The following is a 24,671-nucleotide window of genomic DNA, read 5'->3' as shown; positions in this document are numbered from 1 at the left end:
AAACACAGCTGGCATGGAGAATCTGAACTCTATAAGCCATTTCAGTATCAAAAAACAAGGGAAGTGGTAGGAACACCCAATCACAACAAAAAACTTCAGTCACCAAACATTCATTAGAGGGCACTGTTTTCCTTAATTTAATATGGACTGCAAAAGATAGCTCTTAAATGATAGCTTTAAGAATTACACAGATATCAAATCATACTTTAGTCCCAATCTAAACATTTAATAACTCCAAATTCATCTTAAGTAACAATCTTTGATAAAAATTGATAACCAAAGGGCACTAACTCAACTGGGCAAATGACAAAATTATTCTAACAAAATTATCTTAGGCAGTGATCAAAAATGTGATAGTAATAAACACAGTAGAAAATCAAGTTGGTGTTACATTTTTACAGTACTACGTATTGGTGAATATCAAGTAAATATGTGCTCATAATGTATATATATATATAGTATAATATAAAATATTTTATTCTTTAGATTATCTCACCAAAATAGATGCTTTTGGAGGATAAAAAACATTCCATGATATAATACGTAAAAGGGGATAAAACAATTGCCAGCAACTCAGTAGTCATCATCCATTCACTGCTTTTCCCTTAGACACAAAGTCCACCTGGGTGCCAGGTCCTATCTACTTTGTCTTTACACGATCCTCAGGATCTACTTTCTACTTTCTATTTCCACTATGACTGCCACATCAACCCTCATTTTGAATAGATTCCTAGTTCATCTCCCTGCTTCTAGTCTTTCTCTCCTCTAATTCATTGTTTATACTTTTCTTGAAGCTATGGTTATGAAACAAAAATATGATCATGTCAGTCCTAGCTTAAATAAATACCTACGATGTTCTCTTATTACTTGAGATGAAGTCCAGACTCCTTGGCCTGACATCTAAGGCTTTTTATAGTCTGGATCCATCCTATCCTTTCCAGCCCTCTTTTTTTTATATTATACTACATTTACCTTTCACATCAGTTATAATTTCCTCAACAAAACATATATAATCATATCTCTGGGTTTTAGTACACCACATTTCCTCTCCTTAGAACACCCTTCTAGGCACTGTCAGTTTAACAAATTCCTACTATCCTTCAAGGGCAATTTAAGTGCTACCTCCTCCATAAGCCTTTTATTTGCAAAGACATTTTACTTTCAGTACCTCTTGTTGTTACACTGCACTTCACATGTACTTCTAGCTATTGTCATCACACTGTATTTATTTATGGTATATATCTTTGACTAGAACATGAGAGCCTTGAAGCAGAGTCCATTTGGAGTAGAAAAGCACAGATACGGAGGCAGCTCTAAATTCTAATCCTAGCCATGCCAATTATTAGCTATGTAACATTAACACACTTTTCAAAATTGACAGACAAAAAAGAAAATATGAATAATCCAATATTAAAGAAACTGAATTCATTATTAAAAACACTGATTATAATTATAAATTTAATTCATTATTTAAAATCTCTAAAAAAAAAAAATTTTTTTTATTAATATAGATGCAAAACTCCAAGATGCTAATCCAAAATTGGCATGTAACATGATTATTTTCACAGAATATCAAAAAAAGCCTGTAGACAACCATTAGAATATACAAATATAACAAATTGCTGAATACCAAGTCATTACAAAAAAAAAATTACATTTAAGATATTAGTATTAAAAAAGTAAATTTAAAAATGATATAATTTAAAATAACATTAAGAAACAGAAAATTTCCAACAAAGATGCACAAACCTTTATACTAAAAACTACAAAACATTTAGAGAAATTAAAGATCAAAATAACTGCAGGGTTGATTTGAAGACTCAATATTGATAAGTTGGTTAAATACAAATCCAATCAAAATCCAGGAGGTGTTTTCATGGAAACTGACAGGCCAAATCTAAAATTTATATGGAAATGTAAAGGGCCAAGAATAGCCAAAGGAAAATCTTAAAGAAGAAAAAAACGGAGGACTTAAATAAGCATATAAATATTATAAAGCTATAGAAAATACAAGAAAGTGTAGCATGGACAAACTGAGCAATGGAAAGAAGAGAGTCCCGTAAGAGAGCCTCATAAATCACCTAAACTTATGTCAAAAGTGACACTGCAAGAGGAGAAGCTGTCTTTTCAATAAATGGTGCTGGGTCAATTGCTACATACCGGAAAAAGGTATTTATGACACATGTAAATGATAAAAGACCTTTATCTAGAATGTTTAAAGATTTCTATAAATCAGAAATAAGAATGCCAGATAACCCAATAGAAAATAGATAATAGTTTTGAACAGTTACTTCACAAAGAAGAATACCTAAATGGCCAATAAATGTATAAAAAGGCTTCACCTAAGTCATCAGGGAAATGTAAAATAAGGCCACAATGAGATACCATTAAGCACTCATCAAAAAAGTTTAAAAAAAAAAAAAAAAAGGCAACACACAAGAACTACCATACAGTCCTGGGTGGGAGTGCAAATCGGTACAACCACTCTGGAAAACTGTTTGACAGTATCTAGGAAAGGTGAACATATGCATACCATATGATCCAACAATTGCACTCCTAAGTATATACCCAAGAGAAATGCTTATATGTGTTAACCAAAAGACATACAAGAATGGTGATAGATTCACTATTTGGTAATAGTCAAAAACTGAAAACAACCCAAGTCTATCAATAGGGGAAGGGATAAAGTGAAGTACACTCACTCCTCACTTACCAACATGCTTAGGTTCCAAAGACCAGGTCATTACATGAAATTGGCATTATGCGAGAGTTGGAGGCCATGCCCCATCTTTAGTGCCGGTGTTCCTCCACCCCTCACCCCCGTCACTCACCACCCAATGGGTGCTCCCAGTGCATCTCCGGACTTGCATGGTGTGGTGGGCCTTCCTTCTCCACCGCGCCTTCCCTATCACTGTGGAGCCCACTGGGGTTGGGGGTGGTAGTGGTGGTGGTGGTCAGGTGTTACGCACCACCCACCTCTGCTGCCTGCCTTGGGCGGGGCCCCCACAGCCCCACTGCCTCCTTTCCTCTCCCTCCCTTTCCATCTTCCTTCACCAACCTCCCCTGGCACCTTTCAGCCCTTGCCTGGCCTCCCCCTGCTGACTTGTGATTTTGCCTCATCCTGCCATTGCCCCAGGTCCTCCATGGCTGGACCAGGATGTCACAGACAAACTAAAGAAGGTATCCTCCGACTGCTCAGTCATTGTCCCTCATGTGGCCCAGTCATCACCAAGGCCTCTGGTATATCATATGGGGTAGCCCCTAGAGGGAACCTCAGGCCCAGTTGTGGCCCCGCATGGGGCCTGGACCATCAGTGGCGCCACCTGAGAATTTTTTCAAAGTTGTCATAAATGTCAAATATTGAATAATGAGACAGTCAATAAACGAGGAGTAGGTATATATACAATGGAATGCTGTACAGCAATAAGAACAACTGAACTACAACTACATGCAACAACATGTATAAAGCTCACAGCATAATGCTGAGATAAAGAAGCCAACCACAAAAAAAATATGTATTGTATACTTCCATGCATATTGGGATACATACTGCATTTTATATACACACACACACACACACACACTTGGTATAAATACATTTTTATATCTTTGGATAAAATGTATTTTAATATTATATTTATATATTCATGATTATATAAAGTTCAAAAAGTTTAAATAAGAATAATCAGAAACGTATAGCATAACATTTAAAAAATAAATAAGAATATGTATGTGATGAGAATTTTAAAAAGTCTTTGCAGATATTAAAACATACTAAGAAAATAATATAATCAAATATCATGACACATGTGGGTAAAACTAAATCTATGCCATTAGAGGCAGGGATAATGGCTACAGTTGAGAAAGTGGGGAGTAGAAAGTGAACAGAAAGGTGGCAGGAGGGAGCTTCTGGAACTTTTGGAATGCTCTTTTATTCATCTGGGTACTGGTTACATAGATATGTTAATGCTGCAAAAATTCACTGAGTTGTACAACAATGGTCTGTGTATTTTTTTGTACAGTGGTTAAGAGCTTGGCTGCAGTTTGAATCCACCAGCCGTTCCCTGGGAAGCCCTATAGGGTAGTTCTACTTTGTCCTACAGGGTTGCTATGAGTTGGAATCAACTAGACAGCAATAGGTTTTTTTTGAAACCCTGGTGGCATAGTGGCTGCTAACCAAAAGGTTGGCAGTTAGAATTTCCCAGGTGCTCCTTAGAACACTACAGGGCAGTTCTACTTTGTCCTATAGGGTCACTATGAGTCAGGATTGACTCCATGGAAGTGGGTTCTGTACATCTAGCATATATCCATAAAATTTACCAAAAATGAAACATAAACAAAAACATAACATAGCTTCAATTCTATTCCAGTATGTATCTTTAAACCCTGAAGGATGAAAAAATAATAAAATCTTGAAGGCAATATAACATAATTTACCTACTCAAAAATTAAATATAAAAATTAATTTGCCTGGGTGGCACAAAAGGTTAAGTGCTCGACTACAAGCCAAAAGGCTGGTGGTTTGGACCCACCTAGAGGCACCTCAGAAGACAGTCCTACCAGTCTGCTTCCGAATGGTCACAGCATTGAAAATCCTATGGAGCAGTTCTACTCTACACACCTGGGGTTGCCATGAACCCTGAAATTGACTTGATGGCAACTAACAAGAACACCCAGAAAAATCAAACAAGCAGATCTGAGAGCGCAGCATAGAAGACTGAAAACTTACTAAAGAAGCTCTACGAGACCGTCGACTCATTGGTTGATCAAATGGTGGGCTGTTTATCTGAAACTTTTCAAGATATCCATCAGGTATTCTGATATCTGCAGGCAATGATAATCGCTTATTTAAATCCTAAAGAAGGAAAAATAAACAAGTGTCACTTGCCTTCATGAAAAATTTCAAATGGGTATTTACTCTATTTGATATGTATGTGCGTTTGTTTATGTACACAAACACGCACACATGCGTATTTATATTTTAAAAATGGTTACCTCCATTGAGATTCGTCTATGTATACGATTTCTAAGACAAACACCTGTAGGGGACTGCACTTCATCGGATGATGTCCCAGAAGCTTGGTCACTCTCACCATCTGACCCCATTTTTAAATTTTCATGAACAATATCTGTAACAAGAAATGAAACATCATTTACTTTAAAAGAGATACAGTATATGCTACGATATCACATAGCTTATTATTACTATGGTTATGAGGTGGAGAGCTGACATAAAAAATCATAGCATAAAAAAGCTTTTTACATTCTGGGTGCCACAGATGTGCAGTTAATAAATCAAAACATAATTCATATATCTTAAAATACTAGTAGGGAATCCTTTCACATACTCAGATTACAAAAAATTATGGGAAAAACTACCAAACAATTCTATCGAGTTGAGTAATAAAATTATAGACTAGAAAAAATACTTGAGGATTTAGTCAGTTCTCTCATCTTCCAGATCTGGGAAATGAGACTCTGAAAGGTCAAATGATTTTGCAATGGTCACAGAGCTTACAGGCAGAACTGGAATAGAAACCTGGTCTTTTGTTTCTAATTTAGTTTAGTATCCTTTCTATTAAATAATGTGTCATTGCCTCTACATACCAAGTGAAGCTAGTTCTTTGGATAGTCTTTTTAAAAACTTTTTAAAAGCTGCTAATGTAGCTTTTCCCCTCTCACCTAAAGTGTTAAAAAAAAAAATTCAAAATTTATACACTGAATATCTTCTTCGTATCAGAAACGAAAACAACTTTCTGACCTCCAAATGCTCCAAATCTGTTGGAGGCAAAAACACATTCAAATTAAAATACAAAGTGGGTTATAGCATACGTTCTAATATAGATAAAAGTTAAAGGGAAGTACAGACAAGGGAGGCTAATTCCACTGGAGAATATTAAAAACAAACTTGTATTCTTGTATACCCGTTCATGTATTTGCAACTGTCAATCAACCTTTAACCTGTCTAGCAAGAGTAGTATGCCAGAAACAAATGCTGGATCTCAAACACATCTCTTGCCATTACCCTCTCTAGATGTTGTATGCAATTATTCACTCCTCAAAAAGCATCACGTTGTTTCATGCTGTTTGTTGTCTTAGTGACACAAGATTGAGAACATTCCTATTCATGCTGATAAACAGCTGAAAATGGTAATGGTATTCAACAGCTCCTACGTAATTTAAGGATATACTGCAATTAAGCAGAGATGTCTGGAAAAAGTTTATGCTGAGATCTGAGCAAATATTAACTTAGCAAAAGGCAGTATGTTGGTGATTGATTCCTAATGTGTTAAAATTTGGTATCAGACACATTTGAGGCCATGTATTCTTTTTTGTCACATTTTTACAATGTTAAAGATAATTTAACTATGCCTTCAATTTCTAGTGAAATCTGAAAATCTTCCTTCCTCAAGGAAAAGTTGTATAATACTTTTAAATGCATAGCTGAGTCGGCAAGAAAGTGTCAGCAATCCCCAGGAAGCAGAAAACAAAGAGAGAACTGAAAACCCAAAGCTGTTATGCTTAAATTGACCCTGTCGCTTTCTTGGAAGGGTGTGCTGATCTTGGTAGGAAGGTGCCTGGGTTTAGCTGCTGCACTTGTATAAGCGATAAAGCCTTGAGTGTCCGAATTAGAAATGAGACCTTCCCATATAAAGGCACGACTCTCAAAGTGCTACACTTTCAATAAAGAACAGACCGTTTAAAAAAAAAAAAAAAAAGTTTGCCCTAACACACAAAGACGACAAAAGAAGCTTATTAATCTCAGTCTATGAATAAATATTTGAGTACCATCTGACTCAACCAAGAAATCATCTGTCATTATCAAAACAAGTATAGTTCTGAAGTGACTACTGGTTGATATTTTCATTTCGGTTAACAACTAAGACAAAAGTAAAACCATGAAGGCTTATGTCAGAGTATCACTTATTTGTCAATGGTGTAAGTAACTCCTGAATCAAGTAATAGTTTTTGCCTAAAGAATATTTATTTGCTTAATTCTTGTGCCATTCACAATGTAATAGCTACAGGCATGCACACTTTTAATGTACTACTAACATTTTCAATATCAATTTCTCAAGTCTAGACCAAAGGTCAGCAAATGTAGACTGTTTTTTGTATGACCCCTAAGGCTAAAATGGTTTTTGCATTTCTAAAGAATCATAGAATAAAAGAAGAAGGATATTGTGACAGAGACCATATGTGACCCACAAAGCCAAAAACATTTACTATGTGGCCCTTTAGAAAACGTCTGCCAACGCCTGGTCTAGACAATCAACCCTGATCCGTAGCTAAGCCCTGTAGTCAGGTCAAGCCCAATCTGTAGTGTTTTCTGATTTCCATGGTATAAATACTCCCTCTATGGGATTTCAAGCTACCACCATGACATCACACAAGGTGTTAAAAAACAAAAAAACCCAGCAAACCAAACCAGCTGTTATCAAGTTGGTTTCAACTGAACATGTAGTTGGGAAGAAATGTGCAGTAACACAACTACATAGTATTTTGAATACATGGATACAATAGAAATAACTTCAAAAGCATAGATGATAGTGAAATAATTAGGAAATAAGTTTTGAGTATTTATTACCTCTGCTTTTAATTTAACTTACTTAATTGTATGCTTATATAATTAAAATTTTAATAATGGCTATATTTAATAACCAGCCTACAAAATTGCTGAAAGTTTAACAATCATATTTCATGAACCAGTGTGAGTCAGCTCCAGTACACCACTGGCAGAGGTATACAAAAGAAAACCTTTCTGTAAGGTTTCATCTGTAGGGATACTGGCCACACAGGTTTACTATATGTAAAATTTCAATAAAAATAAGCTCATACTCTAAAATTAATGAAATGTATGAGGAAATAATTTACCATGGCAAGAGTAAGCATATAAAGCAAGCAGCTGGCTAAAACCCTCAGGTACTTCAGAAATAAATATTACCAAAAAAAAAAAACACAGAAATAAACAGAAACTTGCTGATACATATTTTTCCTGGATACTTGAAAGGACATAGTGATGTAACAACTCAGGTGATAATGATACATACTAATTATTACACTGGGCTATAACATTGTGACAATCTAAAAGGTCACTAAGGTATGACCTTAAGTTAAACACCATCCCAAGGAGCCATTCATCTTGAAATCTGGCATCCAATTCTTTAGTGTTTTTGTTTCCTTCCTGGTGGACAGGTTTTCAAATATTAGTTTTCTATAGTGTGAGCATTACTGTCTCTCTAGAACCTTTCCTCTTTCTGTTTTTGCCCCTATCTTCAATCTGATTTTTATCTGAGAAGAGAAAATGGGCAACAAGGTTGGCTGACTTCTATACAACTAAAACCTAAATACATACATGAACTACAATCAGAAAGTTAAATAATCAAATTACCTAATCTGCTTCCATTTCTGGGCATTGCCATGAAGGAGCCAAGGCTTCCTCCAATAACGCTGTGTGGTCTCCGCAACGGGGGCTTCTTGAAAGACCCTGTGTACTGGTGGAGGAAGGAATGCATACTGTGAGACGTTGGAGGCCTGCCATTCTTCACAATAGGTTCTGTGGTTCACAGTATCCAAGTATCATTCCATTAACGGCCCAAGATCCAGGATCACATGAAAAGGATTAAGAAAGCGAAACAGAGAACAAAGCAAACTGTTATAATACAAGTCTTTATATTTAACCTCATTTCTTCAACTATGTATGCAAAGTACTAGAATTAAAATGATTTCTACGAGAACATACTTACAGAAAATAAGTACACATTGCGTTTTTATATTTGAGGTTGTATAATAAATTATACATTTCTTATATAATCAAGCTTGGTTTATAATTACAAAACTACTCATAAAAACCCACTGATATTTGATCCATCTGTTTATTTTATCTTCAAGATTGTTTCCATACTAGTCCTACATTGATTGACTGCCTAGTATGTACCTATCACCATGATGAAGCATGCTATATACTATAAAAGACATGGTGCTAGTCTGAAGGAGTTTATTTGCTAGACATTCAAAAAGGAATGTCAATTAGTGAATAAAACAGAAGTACTTAAATACTGATCAAAACAGAGGTTCTAAAATTTACTTTGGGACTTTCAATATAAAAATCACAGACCTTTAACCAAGCAGAGACATTTTACCAAACATGATGTACTTTTCTAGCTATGGGTCTTTCCTGATGACGCATCCAAAGTAAGCAAGACAAAGTCTCACCATTCTCACTACTAAGGAATATTCCGGTTGTATTTCTCCTAAGACTAATTTGTTCATTCTTTTGGCAGTTCACAGTATATTCAATATTCTTTAACAACACCACAATTCAAATGCATCAACTCTTCTTCTGTTTTCCTTTTTCATTGTCCACCGTTTGCACGCATATGAGGTGACTGAAAATATCATGGCTTGGGTCAGGCACACCTTAGTCACCAAAGTGACATCTCTGCTTTTTAAAACCTTAAAGAGTTCTTTTGCAGCAGATTTGCCCAATGCAATATGTCATTGGACTTCCTACCTGCTGCTTCCAAGGGCATTGATTGTTGATTCAAACAGAATGAAATCCTTGACAACTTCATTTTTTCCTCCATTTATCATGATATTGTTTAATGATTAAGAAGATTTCCATTTTCTTCTTGTCGGGTTTAATTCATAATGATGGACACGATGATCTTCATCAGTAAGTGCTTCAAGTCGTCTTCATTTTCAGCAAGCAAGGTTGTGTCATCTGCATATTGCAGGCTGTTAATGAGTCTTCCTCTAATCCTAATGCCATGTTCTTTCTCACACAGTAAAACTTCTGAGATTATTTATTCAGTACACAGATGGAATAAGTAAGGTGAAAGGGTACAACCCTGCCACAATCTTTTCCAGTTTGGAACCCATTGTTCTGTTTGAATGATTGCCTCTCAATCCACGTACAAGTTCCACATGAGCACAATTAAGTATTCTGGTATTCCCATTCTTTGTAATGTTATCCATAATTTGTTATGATCCACACAGTTGAGAAAGCTTCTTTTCAGTCAATAAAACACAGATAAACATGTTTCTGGTATTCTTTGCTTTCAGCCAGGATCCATCTGACATCAGCAATGATATCCCACATTCCATGTTCTCTTCTAAATCTGGCTTGAACTTCTGGCAGTTATCTGTCAATATATGACTGCAGTCATTTTTGAATTATCTTCAGCAGAATTTTGCTAACACGTGATATTAATGATATTATTAAATAACTTCCACATTCTGTTTAATTGCATTTCTTTGGAATATGGAGCTCTTCTAGTTGGCTGGCCAGGTAGCTGCCTTCCAAATTTCTTGGCATAAGCCAGTAAGTGCTTACAGCATTGCATCCATATGTTGAAGCATCACAATTAGTATTCTGTCAATTCTTGGGGCTTTGTTTTTAGCCAAAGTCTTCAGCACAACTCAACTTCTACCTTCAGTATCAGCAGTCTTTGATCATATGCTACCTCCAGAAATGACTGAACATCGACCAATTCTTTTTGGTACAGTGACTCTATGTATGCCTTCTATCTTCTTTTGATGGTTCCTGTATTATTCAATTCATTGCCCATACAATCCTTCAGTAGCGCAACTCAAGGCTCTAATTTTCTCTTTAGTTCTTCCAGCTTGAGAAATGTCAATGTTGTTCTTCTCTTTTGGTTACCTAAATCCAGGTTTTTGCACATTTCATCATACTACTTTACTTTGTCTTCTCGAGCTACCCTTTGGAATTTTCTGTTCAGCTCTTTTACTTCATCACTTCTTCCATTTGCTTTAGCTACTTTGTGCTTAAGAGCAAGTTTCAAAATCTCTTCTGACATCCATTTTGGTCTTTTCCTTCTTTGCTGTCTTTTCAATGACCTTTCATTTTCTTCATTTCCTCCTACAACTCTTCTGGTCTTTGGTCATTAGTATTCGATGTATCAAATCTATTCTTGAGATGGTCTCTAAATTCAGGTGGGATGTATTCAAGGTTGTACTTTGGCTCTTGTGGGCCTGCTTTGATATTCTTCATCTTCAACTTGAACTTGCACAGGAGCAGTTGATGGTCTGTTCCTCACTTAGCCCCTGGCTCTGTCCTGACTGATGATATTGAGCTTTTCCATTGCCTTTTTCCACCAAAATAAAACCAAAAATCAAACCCACTACCATTGAGTTGATTCTGACTCGAGACCCCACAGGATTTCTGAGGCTATAAATCTCTACAGAAGCAGACTGTCACATCTTTCTCCCGCAGAACTGCTGGTAGTTTCAAATCACCAACCTTTTGATTAGCAGTCAATTCCTTCAACTTAGTTACATTAATAGTAACATAAATAGCTGCATAATAGTTACAAACACAGTGGGATAATACAGCATATAGTAAAATTTGTTTGATTACCTGTTTCAGTTCTTTTGAGTATATCCCTAGGAGTAAATTTCAGAACTGAAACACTGGTAGTATGGTGGTTAAGAGCTACATCTACTAAATAAAAGGTCAGCAGCTCAAATCCACCAGGTGCTCCTTGGAAACTCTACGAGACAGTTCTACTCTGTCCTATAGGGTCACTATGAGTCGGAAAGCACTTGATGGCAAAAGCTTTGTTTGTGTTTTTTAATGGTAATTCAATATTTAACTTTCTGAGGAAATGAGATGAATCAGTTTTTTTTAATTAAATACTCAATACCTTCTCAGTTATTAAAAAGAAATCTGGTGTGCTCAGAATTCTTTTTCCTTACAGGTACTTTAGAAAAAATATTTCTTACACTCTAGTTTATAAAATTTTGTACAACAATTGCACATCATATTTAGGTAAAACTGTATTGAGTTAAGGCCAGTATGCTTAAATTAGCCAAGTTTACAACTTTCAACTTATTTTTAACATGTTGTTATTATTAGCTGCCATTAAGTCTGAATATAAATTTAGGATACTTCTTTTCCTGAGTTCAACCAACCTGTCAACGTACAAACAAACTAGCTTATATAGATAGGCACTCTAATGTGAGTTATATTAGACACATATAACCGAGTTAAGGCCTCCATAGTATGACGTAGTTATCAAAATGACAGAGATAATACTTCAAATTCTATTTGGATGGAGGTACAATATATATGATTGACAGTATATTTGCATGTGTGTATAACCAAATGCATCATACGCATTACAACTCTTCCAAAATATATTTATAGTATTACCCCACAAATGTGGCCTTCCCCATTCAATTTGTTCTAGTGTGTGCATCTGAACCACTTGCCTATTAGAATGCAAGAGTAACAAGATATGCTCATGAGTGTGACTGAATAAGACAAAGAAGATCAAAGGTACTTCACTTAGAGAAACATAAACAATATCCCTCCTACTTCTTAAGCTGGCCTCGTCACTGTATGACTGAGAGTCAAGGATCAATTCTGCTTCATAAACTGATTACATCACAAGTGAAAAGATCATTTAAAAAGTAGAGTCCACCGGATTTATCAACAAAGTTGAAGAGATGAGCTACAGAATGGGAGATAATATTTGAGAACCATATATCTGATAAGGGTTTAACTCCAGGATATATACAGAACTCCTATAACTCAAGAACAAAAAGATAAACCAATCAAAAATGGGCTAAGGACTTGAATAGACACCTCTCTGAAGAAGACAAATAACTAACAGGTACATAAAAAGATGCTCAATGTCTTTTGGAAAATGCAAATCAAAACCACAATGACATAGCCTTTACCCCACTATGACAGCTATTATCAGAAAAATGGAAAATAACAAGCATTGGTGAAGATGTGGAGGAACTAGAACCCTCATCCATTGCTGGTGGGAATGTAAATGGGGCCAAATGGTGCCGCTACTCTGGAAAAGAGTTTGGTGGTTCCTCAAAAAGTTAAATATAGAATTATCATTGCTGTTTTTGTTGTTAGTTGCCACAGAGTAGACTCTGACTCATGGTGACCTCAGCAATTCCACTCTTAGGTATATACCCAAAAGAATTAAAAAGAAGGACTCAAAACACTTGATCCTTGTACACCAATGTTCATTGCAGCATTATTCACAATAGCCAAAAGGTAGAAACAACCCAACTGTCTATCAACAGATGAATGGATAAACAAAATGTGACATACACATATTAATATTATTCAGCCATAAAGAGAAATTAACTTCCGATTCATGCTATGACATAGATGAATCTAGAAAACATTATGCTAAGTGAACTAAGTTAAACACAAAGGACAAATATTATATGATCCCATTACAAGAAATAATCTAGAATAGGCAAATGCATACAGACAAAAGTTTATCAGTGGTTACAAGGGGAGGTTGGGTGGGGGGAGAATAGGGAGTTATTGCTTAAGGAATACTGAGTTTCTGTTCAAAGTGATGAAAAATTTGGAAATCAACAGTGGTGATGGTGACACAACATACTGAATGTACTTAATGTCACTGAATTATACAAGTAAAAATAGTTGAAATGGCAAATGTTTTGCTATATATATTTTACAGGGAAAAAATATTTACAGTTACTCAGCAAACACAGTTATTTAAAAAGAAAAGTCTAGTCTGGTGTACCACTTCCCATTCATTAAATCATATGATGAGGTGAGCTAATCATTCAGACAGGGACTGTGTGTGCCACCTATCTTAGGAGATTTTTAAGCTCTAAGATAAACTCCATAAAGAAAGAATGTGTTGGAACCAGCTAAAAGGCACTGATGCTGTTTGCTGCTGTTGTTAGCTGCCACTGAGTTGATTCCGATTTACGGTCACCCCATGTGTACAGAGTAGAAATGCACACCATATGGCTTTCACGGCTGTGGCCATTCAGTAGCAGATAGCCATCTCTGGGTGGATTTGAACCATCAATCTTTTGGTTAGTAGTCCAGGGCTTAACCATTTGTGCCGACTGTCAAGGACTGAATTGTGTCCCCCCAAAAATGTGTGCATCAATTTGGCTGGGCCATCATTCCCAGTATTGTATGGTTGTCCTCCAATTTGTGATTGTAATTTTACGTTAAAGAAGATTAGGGTGGGATTATAACACTGTTACTAGGGTCACATGCCTGAGCCAATGTAAAAGGAATTTCTCAAATTGATAAACCATTGGCTAGACTGACTAAAGAAATACAGGAAAGGAAACAAATAACCCGAATAAGAAACGAGAAGGACCACATCACAACAGAACCAACTGAAATTAAAAGAATCATATCAGATTATTACAAAAAATTGTACTCTAACAAATTTGCAAACCTAGAAGAAATGGATGAATTCCTGGAAAAACACTACCTACCTAAACTAACACATTCAGAAGTAGAACAACTAAATAGACCCATAACAAAAAAAAGAGATTGAAACGGTAATCAAAAAACTCCCAACAAAAAAAAGCCTTGGCCCGGACGGCTTCACTGCAGAGTTCTACCACTACTACTGAAGGTATTTCAAAGCACAGAAAATGACGGAATACTACCCAACTCATTCTATGAAGCCACCATCTCCCTGATACCAAAACCAGGTAAAGACATCACAAAAAAAGAAAATTACAGACCTATATCCCTCATGAACATAGATGCAAAAATCCTCAACAAAATTCTAGCTAATAGAATTCAACAACACATCAAAAAAATAATTCACCACGATCAAGTGGGATTTATACCAGGTATGCAAGGCTGGTTTAATATCAGAAAAACCATTAATGTAATCCATCACATAAATAAAACAAAAGACAAAAACCACATGATCTTATCAATTGATGCAGAAAAGGCATTTGACAAAGTCCAACACCCATTTATGATAAAAACTCTTACCAAAATAGGAATTGAAGGAAAATTCCTCAACATAATAAAGGGCATCTATGCAAAGCCAACAGCCAATATCACTCTAAATGGAGAGAACCTGAAAGCATTTCCCTTGAGAACGGGAACCAGACAAGGATGCCCTTTATCACCGCTCTTATTCAACATCGTACTTGAAGTCCTAGCCAGGGCAATTAGGCTAGACAAAGAAATAAAGGGCATCCGGATTGGCAAGGAGGAAGTAAAATTATCTCTATTTGCAGATGACATGATCTTATACACAGAAAACCCTAAGGAATCCTCCAGAAAACTACTGAAACTAATAGAAGAGTTTGGCAGAGTCTCAGGTTATAAAATAAACATACAAAAATCACTTGGATTCCTCTACACCAACAAAAAGAACATCGAAGAGGAAATAACCAAATCAATACCATTCACAGTAGCCCCCAATAAGATAAAATACTTAGGAATAAATCTTACCAAGGATGTAAAAGACCTATACAAAGAAAACTACAAAGCTCTACTACAAGAAATTAAAAAGGACATACTTAAGTGGAAAAACATACCTTGCTCATGGATAGGAAGACTTAACATAGTAAAAATGTCTATTCTACCAAAAGCCATCTATACATACAATGCACTTCCGATCCAAATTCCAATGTCATTTTTTAAGGTGATAGAGAAACAAATCACCAATTTCATATGGAAGGGAAAGAAGCCTCGGATAAGCAAAGCATTACTGAAAAAGAAGAAGAAAGTGGGAGGCCTCACTCTACCTGACTTCAGAAGCTATTATACAGCCACAGTAGTCAAAACAGCCCGGTACTGGTACAATAACAGGCACATAGACCAATGGAACAGAATTGAGAACCCAGACATAGATCCATCCATGTATGAGCAGCTGATATTTGACAAAGGACCAGTGTCAGTTAATTGGGGAAAAGACAGTCTTTTTAACAAATGGTGCTGGCATAACTGGATATCCATTTGCAAAAAAAATGAAACAGGACCCATACCTCACACCATGCACAAAAACTAACTCCAAGTGGATCAAAGACTAAAACAATAAAGATCATGGAAGAAAAAATAAGGACAACTCTAGTAGCCCTAATACGAGGTATAAACAGAATACAAAACATTACCAAAAATGACGAAGAGAAACCCGATAACTGGGAGCTCCTAAAAATCAAACACCTATGCTCATCTAAAGACTTCACCAAAAGAGTAAAAAGACCACCTACAGACTGGGAAAGAATTTTCAGCTATGACATCTCCGACCAGCGCCTGATCTCTAAAATCTACATGATTCTGTCAAAACTCAACCACAAAAAGACAAACAACCCAATCAAGAAGTGGGCAAAGGATATGAACACACACTTCAGTAAAGAAGATATTCAGGCAGCCAACAGATACATGAGAAAATGCTCTCGATCATTAGCCATTAGAGAAATGCAAATTAAAACTACAATGAGATTCCACCTCACTCCAACAAGGCTGGCATTAATCCAAAAAACACAAAACAATAAATGTTGGAGAGGCTGCGGAGAGATTGGAACTCTTATACACTGCTGGTGGGAATGTAAAATGGTACAACCACTTTGGAAATCTATCTGGCGTTATCTTAAACAGTTACAAATAGAACTACCATACAACCTAGAAATCCCACTCCTCAGAATATACCCTAGAGAAACAAGAGCCTTCACACAAACAGATATATGCACACCCATGTTTATTGCAGCTCTGTTTACAATAGCAAAAAGCTGGAAGCAACCAAGGTGTCCATCAACAGATGAATGGGTAAATAAATTGTGGTATATTCACACAATGGAATACTACGCATCGATAAAGAACAGTGACGAATCTGTGGAACATTTCATAACATGGAGGAACCTGGAAGGCATTATGCTGAGCGAAATTAGTCAGAGGCAAAAGGACAAATATTGTATAAAACCACTATTATAAGATCTTGAGAAATAGTAAAAACTGAGAAGAACACACACTTTTGTGGTTACGAGGGGGGGAGGGAGGGAGGGAGGGAGAGGGTTTTTTATTGAGTAATTAGTAGATAACAACTGCTTCAGGTGAAGGCAAAGACAACACTCAATACATGGAAGGTCAGCTCAACTGGACTGGACCAAAAGCAAAGAAGTTTCTGGGATAAAATGAATGCTTCCAAGGTCAGCGGAGCAAGGGCGGGGGTTTGGGGACCATGGTTTAAGGGGACTTCTAAGTCAACTGGGAAAATAATTCTATTATGAAAACACTCTGCATCCCACTTTGAAATGTGGCATCTGGGGTCTTAAATGCTAACAAGCGGCCATCTAAGATGCATCAATTGGTCTCAACCCACCTGGAGCAAAGGAGAATGAAGAACACCAAGGTCACACGACAACTAAGAGCCCAAGAGACACAAAGGGCCACATGAACCAGAGACCTACATCATCCTGAGACCAGAAGAGCTAGATGGTGCCCAGCCACAGTCGATGACTGCCCTGACAGGGAGCACAACAGAGAACCCCTGAGGGAGCAGGAGATCAGTGGGATGCAGACCCCATATTCTCATAAAAAGACCATACTTAATGGTCTGACTGAGACTAGAGGAATCCTGGCGGCCATGGTCCCCAGACCTTCTGTTGGCACAGGACAGGAACCATCCCCGAAGACAACTCATCAGACATGAAAGGGACTGGACAGTGGGTGGGAGAGAGATGCTGATGAAGAGTGAGCTAATTATATCAGGTGGACACTTGAGATTGTGTTGGCATCTCCCGTCTGGAGGGGGGATGGGAGGATAGAGAGAGTGGGAAGATGGCAAAATTGTCACGAAAGGAGAGACTGGAAGGGCTGACTCATTAGGGGGAGAGCAAGTGGGAGTACGGAGTAAGATATATGTAAACTTATATGTGACAGACTGACTTGATTTGTAAACGTTCACTTGAAGCTCAATAAAAGTTAATTAAAAAAAAAGGAATTTCTCTAGAGTGTAGCCTGTACCACCTTTTATCTTACAAGAGACAAAAGGAAAGGGAAGCAAGCAGAGAGTGGGAGACCTCATACCACCAAGAAAGCAGCACTGGGAGCAGAACACGTCCTTTGGACCTGGGGTTCCTGCAAGGAGAAACTCCTAGTCCAGAGGCAAAATGATGAGAAGGACCTTCCTCCAGAGGCAACAGAGAGAGAAAGCAATCCCCTGGAGCTGATGCCCTGAATTTGTACCTCTAGCCTACTAGACTGTGAGATAATAAATTTCTCTTTGTTAAACCCATCCACTTGTGATACTTCTGTTATAACAGCACTAGATGATGAAGAATCTCGTCAAAGCTGTTGATAAAATCCATGTGTTGTTTCACATAGTGAATAAGTAAAAACAGATTATAACTCAGAGGCTGCCTGCCCTACCAGTAATCTCTGCAACCCAAGAGGCATCGATGTCTATTATAATGTCTTCAAGTATCATTTCAAGTAACTCAAGTAAAGAAAAAACTCAACAGAGCTCATATTTTCTCTTCTTTACTACCTATTAAAGTTATTATTATAATAAAAGGGAGTTTAACATAGTGAACAATATATCCAATAAATCTGACTTGAAAAAACAACTATTTTCAACACTTTACCATTTGTCACAAATTAAGCACGTCTTAAGTCAGTTAATACTAACATATTCCAGCAAATATGTAATTAATCTAAAATATTAATTTAAAAAAAGCTTGTTTTTTTTTTCTTTTAGTTCTCCAAATATCATGTTCACTTTCTCTGACTCACATTCTTTTTTTTTAAAGGAGGGATTTGTCCTGTAGTCAAATGTTCATTAAGAATGTGTTCCAGGAACCATCCATCAAGATGTATACTGTGGTTATCTTACTCTTCAACATCACCGGCAAACATACTGGCAGGACTCTTTGTCTTAGTCATCTACTGGTTCTATAACAGAAATATCACACGTGGATGGCTTTAACAAAGAGAAATTTATTATCTCACAGTCTAGCAGGCTAGAAGTCCAAATTCAGGGTGTCAGCTCCAAGGGAAAGCTTTCTCTGTTGTCAGCTCTGGAGGAAGGTCCTTCTTGTCAATCTGCCCCTGGACTAGCAGCTTCCCCACACAGGAACCCCGGGTCCAAATGACGAGCTCTACTCTCAGTGCTCTTTCTTGGTGGTATGAGGTCCCCAACTCTCTGCTTGCCTCCCTTTCCTTTTATCTCTTGTAAGATAAAAGGTGGTGCAGGCCACACCCCAGGAAAACTCCCTTTACACTGGATCACAGATGTGACCTGAGCAAGGGTGTTACATCCTACCCTAATCCTCTTTAACCACATGCAAAGATTATGATTTATAACACATAGAAAAATCACAAAATGAAGAACAACCACACAACACTGGGAATCATGGCCTAACCAAGTTGACACATATGTTTGGGGGACACAATTCAATCCATGACACTTTTCTACCATGAGAATGAGCATACTGGGCTTGAATAATATCAAGAATTCAGTGGGGTTTGGATAGCCTAGGAGAGAATTAAGGATTTTGTTCAATATATCCAGAAGAGATTCTCTGGCAAGAGGAATATAAGTAAGACATTACAAATCATCTTTGAGATTTGACCAAATATAATTTTTTTCCTTCCAGCATGTAAGTAAATTATATCTAAATTATCATTTTAAATTTCCTACTGAGTCCTTTTCTGTCTCTTCCACCAATGTTAAAAAATAATAGATATCAACGAAAGACTTAAAAAAAAAGGTTACAGCGTAGTAGATGTAACACTGTACATTTTGAAGTGAAGAAATCTGGGTTCTAAAGTATTAGCTCTGCCAACAACCAGCCAGGTAACCTTGGGTAAATTATGACCCTTCTAAGGAAAACAAATAGGGAAACTGAAGCTTAGGTAGGAGAAATGACTTATACTGGAGTCAAACAATTAAAAATGGCAGAGCTCAAATCTCAACATACGATTTTTAACTTAAAGTCCAGAGCTCTTTCCACTGTACTTCTCTCACACACAGGCATTCACATTCAACAGGAGAGTAGAGGTATCCATGCTTTCACCCACTGCCACAAATCTCTAACAGCAGGATTTCTGGCACAGGCAAGGAGAGCTTACCAGATAATATGTACATCATGACACAGTGACAGCCATTCATATAAACTCCTTCCTAGTTATCAATAGGACATCCCTAGTACTAGTTCCCCTTTGAAATGTGGCCTTGTTCTAAAAATTTCATCAAGATTTTGCATTTTAATCCATTCAACTTAACACACATTTGTTATTTTACATATTAATACCTGTGTACTACCATTTTATGTTGTAAAAAGTACTGTCAAACATGTGAAACATTATATGGCTACCTACTGTAAGAGCTCTCAATACTGTGGAGAGGCTCTGTGATAAATATAAAATAAAAAAATAGTAAGATTCACTCATGTGATGAACCTTTATGTGGACAGTCAATATGCACACACAATGTTATACAGCACTATAATGAAGCCACAAGCAGGAATTTCACAAACATCCTATGTACTTTTAAGCCATATTAACTTAGGTTATAAGAATAACAAAAATATTTAAATGCTAATTTAAAAGGCTATTAATCATTAGGAAAATATTATACAAGTATTACACAATGTATCCTTCTTTTATAACCGGTGAAAAATAGAAAGATATATGGAATAGAAGAATTCACCAGGGTTAGAGACTAGGTGCAGTAACAGCTGGAGTTAAGAATAAAAAAGCAATTTCCTAAGAAACCAAGTAATGAAAAAGAGAAATAAACAAATGGAAGCTATTATGAACTTATTTGAAAAGTAAATTTATAAAGCAATTAAAAGGGGGGTGTATCTCCCCTCTCCAAATATTTACCATTATCCTTGCTGCTGTTTTCTTCAATAGTCATTTGTTCAGCCAATTCAGACAATGATTCATCAATAGTCTGACTTCCTCGAAGAGTGAGGGATAGCCTTCTCTTAAATTTTTTCATCCTATCAATTTAATGTGGCTTGAAAAATCCTAAAATAAAAGAACAGAATGAACAAAAAATTAAAGCTGTGAATATTTTACTGCTCAAGAAAAACATCACTCTGGGTTTATTACGAACCTTCAAAACAGGGATATAATGAAGAATTCTCACTTCTGCCAAACGTCACAAAATCAAACTCCTTCTTTAAAAAGCTCTACCCTCTCAGATTAACGCTACACTTACTGGACATCATTAGACGAGCAGGAATTCCACATAACTAAAGATGATGACTTTAAGCAACACAATTTAGAAGGATTTGACAATTTTCCTAAAATACGCCTTTTAAACACCAATATAGAAAACATATCAACACTATCATCATGCTTAAATTCCACATCAATTATGAAATTGGAACCAGTCAGAAATATCTTCAGACATAAACCAAGAGGGGCGGAAAAGAAGGGGGATAGATAATGAATGATGCTTGACACTTTATTAAAGAACTTCATCAAGGAACTTTTTTCCTTTTTTTTTTCTGTTTTAGCTTTAAGTGGTAGAATTCTTGCCTTCCATTCAGGAGACCCAGGTTTGATTTCCAGCCAATGCGCTTCATGCACAGCCACCACCTGTCTGTTAGTGGAGGCTTGTGTGTTGTTATGATGCTGAACAGGTTTCAGTGGTGCTTCCAGACTAAGACAAGCTGGCAAAGGGGGTCTGGTAATCCACTTCCAAAAAAATCAGCCAGTGAAAACCCTATGGATCACAACAATCTATTATGCCACTATTCATGGGGATGGCACAGGATCAAGCAGTATTTTGTTTCATTGTGAATGGGATCACCATGAACCTGGGGCCAACTCGACAGCAGCTAACAGCAACGACGACAACACCTTGACAGTCAATAATAATTCACGTAATTGGTTTAAAGATATCAGATATTTAAGGTGAACTGAGCTATCGCCAATTTCAATTACCCTTTTTTTTTTTTTTTGCTTCTGTGAATCTTTAGACTAGAGATTCTTCCTTTGTCAGGCTCCAGATCTACCCTGTGCATTAAAGAGTTAACTAAGCAGGCTTGGAGTGCTCCAACCCTGTACCTTCGAAGGAAAGTACTTGCCCTTGATTGGCTCCTAGGAGATAACTTCTGAGCTCTTGGAATATCTTACATGAAACACATATCTTTGTACAGTTGAGATCTCACACCTCACCAGACAGTTTATGTTAATAATATAATTTAAGTGGAACACATGTTTTTGTGTGCCTGAGACTTTGGGCCACACTGTATTAGTGTGATTTCTACAAGGGATGCGCTGGTGGCGTAGTGGTTAAGTGCTACGGTTGCTAACCAAAGAGTTGGCAGATAGAATCCTCCAGGCGCTCCTTGGAAACTCTGTGGGACAGTTCTACTGTCCTATAGGGTCACTATGAGTCAGAATCGACTCGATGGTACTAGGTTTGGTTTTTGGTTTGACAAGGGAGGCTGGAGACTTACATTAAGTAGCTAAAGTCAGTCATGGTGCTCCATGTCTACGTGACTGATCCCCAGTATAAACCCTGGGCACCATGGCTTGGGTGCGATTCCCTGGTTGGCAATGCATGTTGTCACACATTATTGCTGCGGGTATTAAGCACCGTCTATGCAACTCCAGTGGGAGAGGACAAATGGAAGCTTGCACCTAGTTTCTCCTGGACTTCACCCTATATGCCTTTTTCTCTTGTTGATTTTAATTTGTAATTTCTGCTATAATAAGTTATAACAATGAATGTAATAGCTTTCCTGAGTTGTTCTAAGAAATCATCATACCTAAGTGGAACTGGGGACTCCTGACACACATAGAAATCTGTATTTCCAAACCAAAACTCCTAAAAGCTAGCAGTTCACAACATCAACTTTTCAGACCCCAGCTTTCTTAAACATAGTCACATGGCCAACAAAGGTCATATTACTAACTGAGAATCTTAACATATCATTTTTTAAGAGTTTGCCGACCACAGGACAAGTAAAGATAAAAGAACAAAGTAGGAAAAAAATATTGTTTTAAAATTAATTCACATAACATAGTAACATTCTGTAACATAGGCCAGATATATATGGATTGAGTACCTAGTACAGCACAGAGCTAAGCTATCCAAAATAGTAGTTAATGGCTACATGCAGCTATTGAACACTTGAAAAGGAGCTCGTCCCAACTGAGATGTTCTGTATATGTAAAATATACACTGGGTTTCAAAAACTAAGTATTAAAAAAAAAAAAAAAGAATGTAAAAATATCTCAATAATTGCTATACTGATGCTATGTTGAAATAATATTTTGGATATATTGGGTTAAATAAAAGTTATTATTAAAATTAGTTCTACCTGTTTCACTTCTACTTTTTTTTTTAATGTAGCTACAAAAAAAATTTTTTTTAATCACGTATGTGGCTTGCATTATATTTTTACTGGACAATGCTGGTGTGGAGCACCAAATTGATTTTGGTGGTTTTAAGTGGATACCAAAAAACAAAAAAAAATACAAACCATAACTTCTTCTTCACACAGTACAATTTGAACAATATTTTAGGAGATGTTCTATGTGTTTATAACTGGGAATAGTATGCCCTGCATTTATTTAGCATCTAAGACTGAAGAAAACATTGGTTTATAAAATTACTTTATAAGTATTATCTATTCTGTCAAGAATAAGGAATTTCTAATACATAACAGCAAGAGAAAAAAATACTTTATTATAAAGCTAAATAAAGCTTACTACAAAATTTTCAAATACAATCACATCTTCAAGAAGTCTTTTTATTTTCAAATATATAACTACAATATGTTGATTAAGTCACAATAACTAGTAAACACAAATATTAAAGAATTTCACTAACAAAGCCTAGATCACTTTTACAGAAAAAAAAAATTACTCTCAAATGAAACAGATCCCTCGACATTTCTAATTCTCTTTAAATAGAATAGTGCATATCAACTTGTTTCTTCATTTGCTGAGGACAATAAAACAAAAACACCTTCAGTGAAAACTTATTATTTACATTAGCTTTAAGATAAACCTTTATTGTTTATTGTAATAAAAAAAAACTTTTTTTTTAAGCAGTGCTAAATTACTGATTTTCTAAGAGCTTAAATAAAACATTTTTTTTTATCAAAAAAATCTTATTTGGAATTTTTAGGATTGTCACACTGTCATTTTCATGAATATGGAGATACACTGACACTATGAACAAATTTTAATTAAGTTTCATGCTTAATTCATAAACATACTGTAATTTAAAAGGAAGCCTAAACAAAAACTCTGCAATTGTTTAATTTTAATTGAAGCATATAAATCTCAGGTCTTAGCTTAAATGTCACTCTTCAGGGGCCCTCTCCCTGATCCTGACCCTCTCTATCCCTTTATCCCACATAGTTCTTATTCATAACACTTACCACTCCCCAATGTTGTCTTTATCTGTTATTTATAGTCTGTTTTCCATAGTATAATGCCATGAGGACAATGACATAATCTTAGACAATCCAAAACCCTCAGATCCTAGCAATGCTGGATGAATGAATATTTTATAAAACTAGTTACAAGAGCATTGGAAAAAATGGCTAAGATGAAACCCACCCCCCTCCCTCCACACACACGAACTGGAACCCACCTAAGAAAACTGCCAAATTAACAATATATTCTTTCTATAAAACTCCCTTTACATATAATAATCTCTTGTCAGTTTAAAATGTCTTAAATAGAAGAAAACAAACTCATGATTTAAGCCCACTCCACTCTTGCCTAATGCTGGTCAGTATTAGAGGGCAGAATCGAGTTAGAGTCTGCCTCTTCAACTGTTGCCTGCTAGTTTAATCTTCTGGACCAACACACTGTGGCCGTTTTCAACCATCTGAAACCATCACATCTTACCCAATTCCTCTATTATTGTGGTTACGCTGAAATCTATTTAGCTTTAACGTTCCTG

At 36.4% G+C, this 24,671-nt stretch overlaps 1 protein-coding gene across 1 annotated transcript in view; it reads right to left on the bottom strand.

Annotated features, from left to right (window-relative positions):
* Nucleotides 1–24,671, bottom strand: part of CDK17 (cyclin dependent kinase 17) — a 110,392-nt gene that overhangs the window by 33,976 nt on the left and 51,745 nt on the right. Inside the window, exons 2-5 of the mRNA XM_003405273.4 lie at nt 20,618–20,764; nt 8,393–8,557; nt 4,996–5,129; nt 4,730–4,855 (exon numbers count right to left, since the gene is read on the bottom strand). Coding sequence (XP_003405321.1) covers nt 4,730–4,855; nt 4,996–5,129; nt 8,393–8,557; nt 20,618–20,735 — 543 coding nt within the window. The 5' untranslated portion in view covers nt 20,736–20,764. The remainder of the gene's footprint in view (nt 1–4,729; nt 4,856–4,995; nt 5,130–8,392; nt 8,558–20,617; nt 20,765–24,671) is intronic.

This window comes from Loxodonta africana, chromosome 4 (genome assembly GCF_030014295.1).
Source record: "Loxodonta africana isolate mLoxAfr1 chromosome 4, mLoxAfr1.hap2, whole genome shotgun sequence".
In the NCBI taxonomy this organism is placed as follows: Eukaryota; Metazoa; Chordata; class Mammalia; order Proboscidea; family Elephantidae; genus Loxodonta; species Loxodonta africana.
This window is presented reverse-complemented; position numbering and strand designations above follow the sequence as displayed.